The 14,119-nt window shown below is 33.5% G+C and overlaps 1 protein-coding gene across 1 annotated transcript; it reads left to right on the forward strand.

Moving 5' to 3' along the window:
- Positions 1-31: 31 nt before the first annotated feature.
- On the forward strand, positions 32-2,905 carry LOC140005857 (uncharacterized). Its single transcript, XM_072046989.1, has one exon. The coding sequence runs from the start codon at positions 32-34 to the stop codon at positions 2,903-2,905; it is 2,874 nt and encodes a 957-aa protein (XP_071903090.1).
- Positions 2,906-14,119: the final 11,214 nt, after the last annotated feature.

Here is a 14,119-nt window from a genome sequence, read left to right on the forward strand (position 1 = left end):
TAAGAGTTCAGGGTCGGTGGTGCCTGATGATATGTTAGAGGGGATCCCTGTATCTATAACAGAGCAAATGAATAGAGACCTGACCAAAGATGTTGAGGAAGAGGAGATCAAGACTGCCTTCTTCTCTATGGAACCTAATAAGGCTCCTGGGAGTGATGGCATGTCTCCTCTCTTCTTTCAAAAATTCTGGAACTCTATTAATCAGGACCTGGTAAGTGCAATTCAAGGTTTCTTCCATAATAATATTATTCTTAAAGCCATTAATCATACTATCATCTCCTTAATCCCAAAAGTAGACTGCCCTTCAGAGATTAAACAGTTTAGGCCTATCAGCTTATGCCAAGTGGTCTACAAAGCCCTTGCAAAAATTCGGGTCAATAGGCTTAAACCTTTTCTTTCTAAGTGCATTAGCAAAAACCAGTCTGCTTTTGTCCCAGATGGGCAAATCATAGATAATGTCATCCTTTCCCATGAGTTGTTACATTTCTTGAAAAACAAAAGACAAGGGAGAGCTGGGATGATGGCAGTGAAACTTAACATGTCTAAGGCCTACGATAGGGTGGAGTGGGATTTCTTGAAAATGATAATGGAAAGAATGGGATTCTGCAGCAAGTGGATAAGATGGATTATTGCTTGTATTAGCTCTGTCTCCTACTCGTTCAACATAAATGGTGATCAGAAGGAGTACATAACCCCAACCAAAGGGATAAGGCAAGGCGACCCTCTTTCTCCTTACTTGTTCCTGTTGTGCTCAGAAGGGTTGTCTAATCTGATTAAGAAAGCTAAGCTGGGGAAGCAACTGACAGGCATAAAAATCAGTAGAGGGGCACCAGCAATAACTCATTTGTTTTTTGCTGATGACTCTCTAGTATTCTGCAGAGCTAATGGTCAGGAAGCTGGGGTGTTAATGAGCATTCTCAAGGTGTACGAAAAGGCTACTGGTCAGCTTATCAACATGGATAAATCCTCAGTGTTCTTCAGTAAAAACACAACCCAAGTTGTAAGGGAGGAAGTCTGCCAAGCTATGGGATCTATTCAGCATATAGGACAGGGTCAATACCTTGGCCTCCCCATGATCATAACAAGATCTAAAGGGCAGGTGTTTGGGTATATACGGAATGCAGTTGATAAGAAGTTGCAGAGTTGGAAAAATAAACTGATTAGCCAAGCAGGGAAAGAAGTCATGCTTAAAGCTGTAGCTATGGCTATGCCAACCTATAACATGTCATGTTTCAGGCTGAGCTCTAAAATGTGCAGGGAGATAAGTGCAAAAATGGCAGACTACTGGTGGGGGGAGACAGAAAGGAAGAAAATGATGCATTGGATTGGTTGGAAAAAGATGACAAAATCCAAAAGTAAGGGGGGTATGGGATTCAAGGACTTGCAAGGCTTCAATAGAGCTCTACTGGGCAAGCAAGTTTGGAAGCTGTTAACACAGCCAAACCTGCTAGTCAGTAGAGTCTTGAAGAAAAAATACTACCCCAGGCAATCATTATTCACCAGTAAAGTCCCTCAAAATGCTTCTTGGATTTGGCAAAGCCTTGCTGAGGTGCGCAAAGATGTACAGAAGGGTATCAGAAGAAAGATAGGAAATGGCAAGGCTACGAGTATCTGGGAAGACTGTTGGATTCCAGACAGTAAAAGTGGGAAACCAACAACACAAAGACCACCAGGATGTCAGTTAAAGCATGTGTCAGATCTTATCATCAACAACAGATGGAATGCTGTCTTGATATTCAGAATATTCAGCCAGCAAGATGCTGAAAGGATACTGAGGATACCTATAAGCTTTATAGGGAAAGAAGATGGGCACTACTGGATTCATTCTCAAACTGGACATTACACTACCCAATCTGGTTATAAGAATTGGTCGAAGGAAAAGGAGATGGAAAGTATAGGAAGGAGGAATGAAGCAGGGACAAGCTATGAAGGATCTTTAAAGAGAGTTTGGAAATCACTTTGGAAGCAGAAAGTGTGCCAAAAAATGAAAGTATTTATATGGAAATGTCTGCATGGAGGGCTCCTAGTGAGAGGTGAAATTTACAGACGAACGAAGCAAGGAGATCCTAAATGTGCAGCATGTGGTGAAGAGGATGAAACAGTAGAACACATGTTACTACAATGCAACAGAGTAAAGGAAGTGTGGAAGCTAGCGCCTGTACAGTGGGATGGCATTCAGCATGTATCTAACTGTTTCATGAAATGGTGGACTGCAGTCATGGAAGCTCAAGAAGAGAGAGGAGGAGAGGACCATGCGAACCTTACCATTAATATTCTCTGGCAGATTTGGAAGGCCAGAAATGAGAGGGAATTTGAATGCAAGGAAAAGGAGCCTCATAGAGTAATACAAAAAGCTGTAAAAGGGTGGACGGAATTTGAGGAGGCCAACAAAGGGAAGGAGAATAGGAAGAACACTCAGGGAACAGAATTTCTGGAATGTGCTGAGCAAGACCAAAGACAGAGTGAGAACCAAGCCAGGTTGATGATCAAGGTCCACACCCACCAAGACAGAAGGCAACAAATGGTGGGAATTGGTGTCACTGTGACAGACTTGGCAGGTTGTCTACAAGCGAGTTGGGCTTTAAGGGAAAGAATGTTGGGAGATACAAAGCAGGACCTAGCTGGTGCGGTGAGGCTTGCACTTCTGAACGCAATCAATCAAGGCTGGACAAGTATTAAAGTGGAGCTGGAGGATAGTGAGTTGGTAGAGTGTATAAAACATACAAGGACAAACAACCAACAGCTGGCTACTCTGGTGGAGGATATACATTCTATAAGTAATCTGTTCCAAAAGTGTACTTTCTCTTTTGTTGAATCAGGATTCGTAGGAAGTATCAAATTGAGCATGTATGCTCTAAAAATCTTTGTTGATGAGGAATGGGTGAATCCCAATTTGAAGTGCTAGGCACTAATGTTTTGGTAGGACCTTTGTCCTGGTGATTGGACCTTTGTCCAAATTGGTACAAATTTGAGTAATTTATAAAACTATCGTTTCGACAAAAAAAAAAAGAAAAGCTTGAGAATGCAGCTTGAAGCTCAATATCTCATCAGCCCACCGCAGCAGCTGCGAGGATTGTTAGCTTATGATGTGATGGGCGGTACCATGCCTCGACTTGTTTCCACGTAATGAGCCTAAAGACCTCCGACCAAATGGAGAAAAAAAAAATTACTTTGGTCTCTAAATTTCAAAATGGAATATTTTTGTAATGTATAAAATATATTCCAATTAACTAAAATTTGTCCCATTTTATTCTCTAAAATATGAAATATTTTATACTTTAGTCCATAAAAAGGAACAAATTTTATAATTTAGAAATAAATTAGACATATATTATATAAATAGGACAAATTTTACTGCAAGAAAATTGACATTTAGCTAGGAAAAAAGTTGTGGCAAAAACTCATAAATTCATAGCCAAAAACCATTTTTGACAATAAAATATTGTCGCCAATTTCGTAGCTGAATCCTCATCGCAAATTGTAATAGGCCACGGAAAGAAGTATTTCATTGCCAAGGCTAACTGCATTGGCGACATAACTTCTTCATGGCCAAAGGACTATTAGCAATGGCTAGGACAAACTTCGTAGGTAAAAGATTAATTGCATTGGCCACAAAACTGATTTGTAGCCAAATGAGTATTTGCATTGGTTACAAAATTATTTCATAGATAAAAGATTAAATCTTCATAGCCATTGCCCAAGAAAAATGGCCAGGATTTCTATCTCGTTGGGCAAAGTAGAAAAAAATGGTTGTTTGGAAAGCAATTTTCCAACAAAAAAATGGTTACGTACACATTTTCTAATTATCTTTTTATCTCGCATATATCAAATCGTTACAGTACATTTTTTAACCAAAATTCTAGAAAATTGCAATCCAAACTATTCACAAATTTAGTACTGTGTGAAGGAAGTATTTTGTGACGAAAATTGCTAGAATTTGAAGGCTTTGTAGCGAAAAACTATACTATTGGCTATGAAACTTGCTCCATAGCCTATTCATCATTATAGGCTACGAAAATAGGCTTGTAATTGAAAATTTCGTAGTAAATAGTAACTTCTCTTGTAATGAGGAACTGAAGTACAACAGTTTTGAAGTTTTGAGACCAAAGTGAGAATGCAAATATAGTCGGAGAGTACAAAGCGGAACTAGCTCTAGAAGTTTTGTCCACCTTGGATTTTTTCTTTCTTTTGGATAGATGCAAGTTTTTCAATTAACTAATAAAAATTGTTTCAAATCACAGAATTATTTAAACCTAGAAAAGGAAAAAAAAATCCAATCATACGTGTCATTCCAGTATATTGACAATTTCAAAAAAGTTGTTCGTAATATTATCTACCTTGTATATAAAAAGAAAGCCAAGTTACTGTAGCTAACCATCTTTTTGACACATGTATTGTATATATTTTTGACAAGTGGACCCTTGATTATTTTACCTAAATTTTTCCTTCCCTTTTTTGATTCAATTGGGCTAAAGGATTAAAATATTTTTTCTCCTTGAGAAAATCAACTCCATCTCTTTTTTTTCTTCTTGCAGTAACTACTGTCATCCCTCACCTTTTTTATTTTTTATTTTTTAAAACTAATCTAACTAAGATTGTTGCCGTGTTCTTTTTTTTTTTTTTTGTCAAGATGAGAACTACTTAGCAAAAAGAATTCTTTATTATTTTTTATCCCATTTACATTTTCTTTTCTTCCTTTTTTCTTCATCTCTAATCTCGCATGTTTGCTCTATTTTTTTATCATAATGTTATAGCCAACTAGCATTTGTTTGTTAAATTTATAGGATGATGTTTTATTTGGTAGTTCTTCATGGATAAAAGGTGAAATTTTAAAATATGTAAAAAAAAAAATAGAATTCATTTTATACCAATGATCATTTTTTATGAATAATAGAACAAAAAATCATTCTTTTATTTTCTTCTCCTATGATTTGATTTCTTACTTCACATTTTGATTTCTTACTTCACATTTTGTTTCCTTTTCTTTGTTTTTTGGTTACATTTTGTAATTATCTACAATTTTGTGTATTTGTTTAGGAGAAAGATATATCATGTGATGTTTCCACCAAGATAAATCTAACTAGGCATTCTTGTACCTCCGTTTTTCTCCATTTCTTTCTTTTTGCAATTACTTTATGGCCTAATAAATTTAATTGAAGGATCCAATAAGATTTTGTATATATTTGAACTAAAGTTAATTTTTGTTTGTTTTTTAATTACTCAAGTGTTGTAGTATGAATTGGGTTGGTATACAAGGATTGCAGTCAGTGGTGGAAGTCACAATTAAAGCTTTCGGCCTAGAGTGTGACTTGACAAAAAATTGTTAGAAATTTCAATTTTGATTAGGAAGATATTTTTGCAATAAAAAAATAGTTCAATTCTAATTTGTATATGTAAACCAGGAAACATGGCAATTCATATTTTTATCTAACTTTGCTATTTATATTCAGGAGCTGCAGGATAATGTTGTCACCTTTAAGTAGAATTTAAATAGATGAACTGGATTGTTCTATCAAAAGAAAAAAAAATATGAAAGTTTATAGTAAGCTATATTGATGTTGAAGATTGTGCCATATTTTAGTAGCTTCCTAAACTTTTTCTCATCATTAAAGTACTAAAAGTATTACGACTGCTTTTGATTTAGTTTTAACTAAAACTATACTACTATTAATACACCAATGCACTTATAGTGTATTAAGTTTCTATCCTTTTTGGGTATCATCATAATAGTGGTTCAAAAATCTTTATTCAAATCACAATAAATAGAGAGGTTGACTTCATAGATGGAATTTCTCTTCACAACAAATTTTGAGAGAAATTTTATTTATACTCTATATTGTGTTAATTGTGTTCCTACAATAAACAAAAACTATACGATAAAAATAATAACGAAAGTATGATTAACAAAAATGAGAGTTCAAATAATATTTGTCAAATTTAATTGCTTTAATGCTCAATATTCTCCTATATTTCTATTCATTCATCATGTGTCAAATAATTTGATGCTATGCATTCAACGGACAGTGGGCATTTTGATCATTTTACACAGCGGATAAGTTGCACAACGTGTAACTTTAGTACAAAAATTTACGGGCCCCATACACGTTGTGAAAATTGATATACAACTTGTAATCTGGACCGCACATTTTTTTTGGTCAAAATCTGGCCGTTGACTGTTCAGGTCCCTGCCCCTTGTCCGCATTCGACTAAATTTCTAGGGAGCCTAAACTGTGCTTTGCACAGTTCAAGTACCTCTAGTCGTAATAAGATAGGCATTGGATAAGCAAGCGCTATTAGTGGTTCAAGACATCTGTCAAGGATGGAGATACCCTAGATATAACTATAAAAATTATACTACTATTTACTTTAAAAAATACAAGTAAATGTTATTAAGGAGAGCTTTACAAATATGAGACTCAGGAGGGAGTGAAAAGAGGATGACGATGTCAAAATTGAACATGAATCCAATTGACATGGGACTTGTAAAATGGCTCAGTTGTTAAAAGAATCAAACTAAGGCCGACTCTTTTTTTTTTTTTTGGAATAAATGGATCATGAAAGTACCATTTAAATGGAGTACTGGACCTTTTTTTTGACAGCTCGATCTCTCGCAAAACCACCTCAATGGTCGTATTCCTTAGGTATTACTTAGGGACTCTGAATATGCTTGGATCTCTAGTTGGACCCTTTCCTCGAAGAAGGCATTTTGATACATTTGGAAATGATTTATATGGAGGGAACTTGGCCTTATGTGGATTACCGACGACCAAAGATTGTGGAGATACATGGGCAAAACCACCATCACCATTGGGATTTTTCAACAATATGATTCTGAGTTCTTTGATGGATTACTTGAAAAGCTGTTCTTATGAGATATTGCTTCGGATTAGTGCTCGGATAAGCAATAGGAAGTCATATTCTCAAATAGAAAACCAAGATTGTTCACACTGATTCTTGAAGAGTCATATAAGCCGTGGAAAAGATGACGAAAATAGATCTACGTAGGAACTTGAGAAGTGGCAACTCACAAAATTGGCAAGCACTATGCCATTTTTTGGGTAAATTATTTATAATCCCCTGTAGTTTTATATAATGTCAGATAACCCTCATAAGGTTTCAAAATAGTCAAATAATCGCCCTATAATTTTATGTAAAGTGAAAAATGGTCGAAATATATAATTAGTTATGGTGTTTATATCAAACGCTCTCTAAAAGTGCGTGCAATAAAATTTTAATCTCTATGTTACCCCCTTATAGTTTGTATAAATATCTACTTTATCTCGTATGATTTTTGTAGTTATCCACGTAATTTCTTATACTTTTATACAAGTTAGTTAAGCCTTCAATTGATTTAGTATTTAAGTAAGAACACTATTGGTACTTCAATTAAGAACATTACATATGTTATTCTCCGTCAAGTTTCCACTTTACATAATACCACAGGGGGATGAAGATGAAGTGGATATTTTGAAATGTTAGGGAGGTCATGTGGCAATAGATAAAACCACAAGAAGGTTACATGTAATTTACCCTTTTTTTTTTCTTTTCTTCTTTTGTTCTACCTCTGTCCTTGCGTGATCACCATTTTCATATAACTATCTTGTTCTTTGCTTCTTCCCCATGATAAAATTGATTAGTGAATGATACTTATTCATAGGATTACCTTTTTTATGTATGGCTAATGAATAGAAAATTGGACCTCTAACTCCAGCCCTCCCGAATGAAATGGCAATAAGGAAAGATTAGCGGTAAAATTGGCTTCAATTTGGTTCATTTTCAGTTGTACCTATTATCCTTGTTCCAAGGTTCTCCTTATCTTTTAATGGTACAAAATAGTTGCGCCCTCAAATGCCTCACAACTGAAGGTGGAGATTTGGAGCTAGGCAAGGATCACTCCTTCAAACAACTTGATGCTCAATTCTTGTCAAGAGAAACAATCAAATTGTTTCGCCGAAAATAAGATTACAATTATGAAATATAAAAAGATAACAACTACAATCAAGAGCCTATTGTTGGTAAAATCTTGATTTCAGTCAAATTTTACAATGAGCAGCAATGCTAGAACATAAATGGTCCAGTTGCACCTGCTATTAGGTATCAGTGAAAACCTTTTTCCTTTCTCAAAGAACCTACTCAATGGCACACTTCCGTCCTAGCTAGTGATTCTGATTTCTGTGTATCATGTGAACTTACTGCACTTAGTTCTAGAACATGATCATATCCTAGGATTTCAAATAGAGGAATTCATAGGAAATTTATTAAAAAATATGTGTTCCAATTTGACAAAACTAGTATTCCTTAAATTTCTCAAGCGTACTTTAACAATGGTACTCTTCCCCAACCTCTTCTGGGATGAAGGAATTGCCAGATTTTGTTAGGCACTCGATTCTGTATAACTCTCACAAATTCAATGGCGGGATTCCACAGTGTTTTGTAAGCTTAAGCTCTCAAGCGTTGCGAAGACATTTACAAACCTCGATTTGAATGGCAGTACTCACTATCACGATCACTGGCCAATGTGAAGAAATTGGAAATCCTTGATGTCAGGAACAATAATATGAGTGACATTTTTCCAACATGATTAGAAAATCTTCCACATTTCAAAGCCTTTAAGTTCGAAAGCTAATGGATTTCTGGATCCTTTGGCGCATTCAAGAATCAAATTAGACTTAGAAGGTTGTGCATTGTTGATTTCTCCAACAATGAATTCAGGGGTGTTTTCCCTACAATACTTTCCAACAGCTTCAGAACTATGATTAGGCTAGGCAAACATCAATTGGATAGAACCAATGTTTATCAACATTGGGGGAATTTAAATTCATTAAATCGTCAAGCATCTCTTGCAATCAAATTGAGGAAGATATCCTAGAGTAATTTACATTGCTAATTACATCACTTTTAGTTGCATTCTTATAAATCTGTCACAAATCATCCTATGGGGTAAATTCCTATAGATCGCGAATTCCACATATGTTAGAATAATATGTAGAAAATAATATGTTGAATAAATGCAAAAATACATTGTTATTCCCTGCCTAACCAATGTTATACGAATGTAGAAGAGTAAATCTTATATACACTAATAGGGTATACACCATCACCGTTTGATTTATGACATGTGTGCAAAAATTGAATTTCAAATTCAAATTTTATATTCGAAGAAAAATGATTTTTTTATGCAAAGCAATATTACGAATGTCTGTTGGGCCTTAAGAATTGGGCCTTTCACAAATGCTGCCTAACATATTCTAATTTAGAGAATCATACTTTTGTTCGTTGGGCCTTAAGATAAGTTTTGCAGGAATTTTAACAATGTATGGTAGAAGTTGAACTCGTGGCTCTTCCATGGAATGCCTTAGGAGGAAAGTGATACTGGATCCGGGAGCTACCCTTTCTGGATTAATCCTTGTTTTCCTAGACTAACTAATTGTACTAGGTGAAAAAAAAAGAAAAAAAGAAAAAGTGGTTAACACATAGTTGCCCTTCAAAAGAGTGATCATTTGAACGTAATTCGGACAAAATTGTAATATACATTCACTTTCATTCGGATGCTTCATTTTCAATTTTAACAACAAAGCCTTTGATTTGCTATCAAAGAAAATTATTTACAATCTAATATATATATATATATATGATTGCTTTTTGTATTACATATCTTACTACGGCATGAGCTAGGCATGAGCTATTGCTTTATGGATGTCGATATTACTTAACATTTCTTTCTTGTGACCCCTTAATTTATTGCTCAATTATGCCAATAAATCTTTATTTACAAAACTTTTACAGCTTTTTCTAATACATTTACATGTCATAATAAAGGATATTCAAGGAACATTTCGAACAATTGCTACTTTGTATTATGCATGCACATATGCACCTATGTATGTATGTATATATACATATACAAGAAAATATTTCACAGTTCTGTGAAAGTTTTTATGACACTCAATTCAAGCATTACACTATTTTCATATACTTTAGGAGCATTTATCTGCATAATTCTTTGAAAATTTCCCAGAAATTAGGAGACAAATGAAAGAACGGTTTGGCTACTATATGAATATGCAATAAGTCTTTTCAATTTTTAAATTGTGTATCTCAATTGCTCTAAAATGGACGATAGGAACAAGGAAGTTCCCTGAAAGTCTTCGTCAATTATGTCAAGGAAGACGATGGCCCAAAGAATCTTTAGAAGGATTCAGGTCATTGTGATTATTTCACAATTTAGAAAAGTATAGATAGGTTGATTTGGACCATATATTTTTTTTCCAAAGACTTGACTCCATCAATTCAACATATTTCCCAGTAATTCTTCAACACATCACTTTACTATAGAGAATATTACATATTGTCACACAATAAAATGTTTTTTCCATGCTAAGCATTCCAATTAAGACATGCTAATGTGTCGAATCTGGCAGAAAATTTAACAGTGTTGATTAGAAGTTGAACTGACGGATCTTCTACGGAATTGTATGTAGACAAAAATGTAGTACGATCTATCCTTTTCTAAACTAACTTATTGTAAAAAGTGAAAGAAAAGTTAAAAGTCAGAACTTAAAGTCTTTCCGGCCCAAAAACAATAGGTCGTTTTCAAGCACTTCTAAACCCAGATTGTACTCTATATCGCTAGCTAAATTTAACTGTTAACGAATTACATCCACTTGGATTAGAAATTATTGGGAAACAAAAGTTGGATCCTATACCATCAAAGAAAATTACACATGATCTACTATATATTTGTTATCTATCTGATTTTGTACGGATGTCTTACTACTTCATGAGTTATGCACACTATATTTTGATATCTATTTTGCTTCATTTTTTTCTCGTATGAACCCTTCTAGTGCTCAATCATGCCAATAAATCCTTAGTTACAAACTTTTTTAGCAACTAAATTTCTAGAACTTTGCATGTCAAATTAGAGTACCATTCAAGAAATATTTCAAACAATTGCTATCTTGTATTAATTACGTGTATATTTCCAGATTAAGAAATTTCATAGATCCATGAAAGTTTCTATGAAAATCAATTTAAGCATCACATTGCTCTTGTATAATTTCAGAAGCTTTTATCTCCATAATTCTTTGAAAAGTTCTCCAGAAATTTGGAGACAAATGAAAGAATGGTTTGGCACTATGCATAACATATAAATCTTTTCAGCTTTTAAATTGTGTTTCTCAATTGCTGCTTTAATATGGTCTTGATATGGACAAAAGGAACAAGAATATTCGTAGAAAGTCTTCGTCAACTATGTCATGGAAGTCTTGAAGGAGCATGGCCCAAAGGCTCTGCAACATGAATTCCATCATATTTTTTCTCAAAGACTGAGTCAAGACGGCACTACGATGTAGATACAAAAATCATTTGCTAGTATCTGTTAATACAACTTTGAACATGCAACTAGCATTCGGTATTCTGTTAATACAACTTTGAACAAATTTTATCAACTAAAGATGTAGATACAAAAATCATTTGATAGTATCTAACTTTTCTTCCTTGGAGGCTCACGAACTCAGTTTTTCTTTCCTGGAAGAACTTTTTTGCACCAATTTAAAGAAATTTTAAGGCAAAAGCAGCAACTGGTCTTTCCTAATTTCGTGATCTCCGGGTCTGTATTAATTTGCAAATATGATATCTTGGAAAATTAGTACAGATCGTTGCAAATGGGACAGTATCAAACAATTATAAGTTGTCTTAATATAGTGAATTGACCCTGAATTTTACAAACTAAAATTTTCAATACGACTAATAAAATCCTATATCATAGTGTGACTTCACATTTTGTGGCCAACATTTGACTTAAAAAGGTGAATTAAGACATGAATCAACATCTCTGAGCCCCAAAAATATAGAAATTTCTTCACCAATACAATTTTCCAGAAAAAAAAGAAGAAGGAGAAAAGGCTTGATCAATATGATCTATGTTGTCATTGGTGTTGGCGTGTTTATATTGTTGTTGTTGGCGTGTTTGAAGAGTGCGTAATGAGTTATAAGTCCTTAACTTTAGCTTGAAACTTGAAACTTGAAAGTAGCATCCTTCTTACACCCAGTTGGCACAGCATTTGGTTAGCATTCTAATTCTAAAGGAGTAGCCTCATCTCCATTATCCCTTCTCTCAAATTTTCCTATATATATCTTTGGATAACAGACACATTTATAAAATAATTTTCAACAATTGACTTTAGTTTTTTTAACCATGTTGCTTAACCTTGGTTTTTCTTTCAAAAAAAATTTTTTTTTTGTCGTTCTTTAAAAATTTTTCTATGTAAACGCCTAGGTTTTTCTCTTTCTTTCGTTGAACTCCAATAATTCTAAATGAAAAGTGACACTAAGATTTGAAAATAGAAAATTTCGTCCTATTCTAAGATATTTTTTACATTGAAAATATTATATCTTATGTTTCCACATAAGACATGAAATAGCTAAATTTACAATCTTAATTGGAGATTTGTAATATTTTCACCGGTATAAATATAAAAGTAATTGTATCAAAATTAATTTAGTTTTCAAAATGGATTGTTAAATTTGTAATTTGATGTTTGGTTAAACCCAATATCAAATTTTATTACTAGATGTTGCACATGTGCCATTGTCCATTACGAAAAGTAAATATTGACTTCTTGATGCTCAAATTTTAGTTTCTGTTACAAATACATGAAATTTAGTCAATCTTTTGCTACTGCAAAACATTTTTTTTTTATTGATCAACTGCATTTAAATTGAAATTAGAATAATCTTCAACTAAAAATTATGAGCCAAATAAGGAAAGCTTATAGTTGTTAACATAAAATTGGAATTTTTTTGTAATTAAGCTTTCTTTGCTAACAAATTGAATTAAAAAATTAACATAATTCATTCTAATTTTTTCTTCGTAAGAGGAAATGAATATATGTACTAACGGACAGCAAAATTGTGCTATTAACTAATACAATGGGTTATATTGCAAAAGAATGAGTTTTCATCTTTCAACTTACAACTTTTAATAAATGGCATAACAAAACTATTTGCTATTTGGAAAGAATATACACTATGCTACCCTATGAAAATGAAAACTAGAAGAGTTAACATTAATTTAACTTGGCAAAAGAAAATATAAGTGTGAGGCACTGACCATGAAAATAGAAAAAGAACAACAATCCCTTTATATTTTTTTTTTATCTTTTTTATATATCTTTTTGAAAGCACATCTAGTTTTTTTTTTTTATTTTACATAATACTGTAAGGGGCTTATACAGATATTTTCAAACATTAGAGGATTATGTGGTAATATGCAGAACGACAAAGATATAAACAGTACTTTAAAGTTTAAACCTATTTTTTCTTTTCTATTTTTTTTTGGGTGGGGTGGGGTTTGGGGATTGAACATTTCATACCAATTTGCACGTTGGAATGCATAATTTTTCTTAAGCATGCCAAGACTTTCTGAGGTCCGTGGAATAAGTGTTAGATAACAAACTAAGAGGTATCTTCTTAATCTAAGGATGTTGAAACTTGAAAGTGAAACTCTTGTAAGCAACTTGGATGGAATTTACTCCCGAGTAGACCTAAAAATGAGAGGACCAGCGCAATTGGCTTCAGATATTCCACCCCAAATGGTACGACAATTTTGAGAAAAAGGGTAGGGAGAATTATTTCAAGAGAACGGCCTTTGATCAAAACTACCACATAAGGAACAATTTTACCGGATAAGAAAATGCATCTTTCTAAAAAATTTCTTATAGTTTTCTAGAATAATTTTATAAAGCTTTTTTTTTCCTTAAAGTAGTTAGTAAGATTTAGAATCTCTCCTAAATTGCAACAATAAGATACTTATGAGCATTATATCTAACACTTACAACTCTCTCTCTCTCTCTCTCTAACACTTACAACTTAAAAATAAGATCCATGAAAGTTTCTATGAAAATCAATTTAAGCATCACATAGCTTTTGTATAATTTCAAAAGCTTTTATCTCCGTAGTTCTTTGAAAAGGTCTCCAGAAATTAGGAGACAAATGAAAGAATGGTTTGCCACTATGCACAACATATAAATCTTTTCAGCTTTTAAGTTATTTTTCTCAATTGCTGCTTTATCATATATAGTCCTGATATGGACAAGAGGAAGAAGAATATTCGTAG

Source organism: Coffea arabica, chromosome 1c (assembly GCF_036785885.1).
Source record: "Coffea arabica cultivar ET-39 chromosome 1c, Coffea Arabica ET-39 HiFi, whole genome shotgun sequence".
Taxonomy (NCBI): Eukaryota; Viridiplantae; Streptophyta; class Magnoliopsida; order Gentianales; family Rubiaceae; genus Coffea; species Coffea arabica.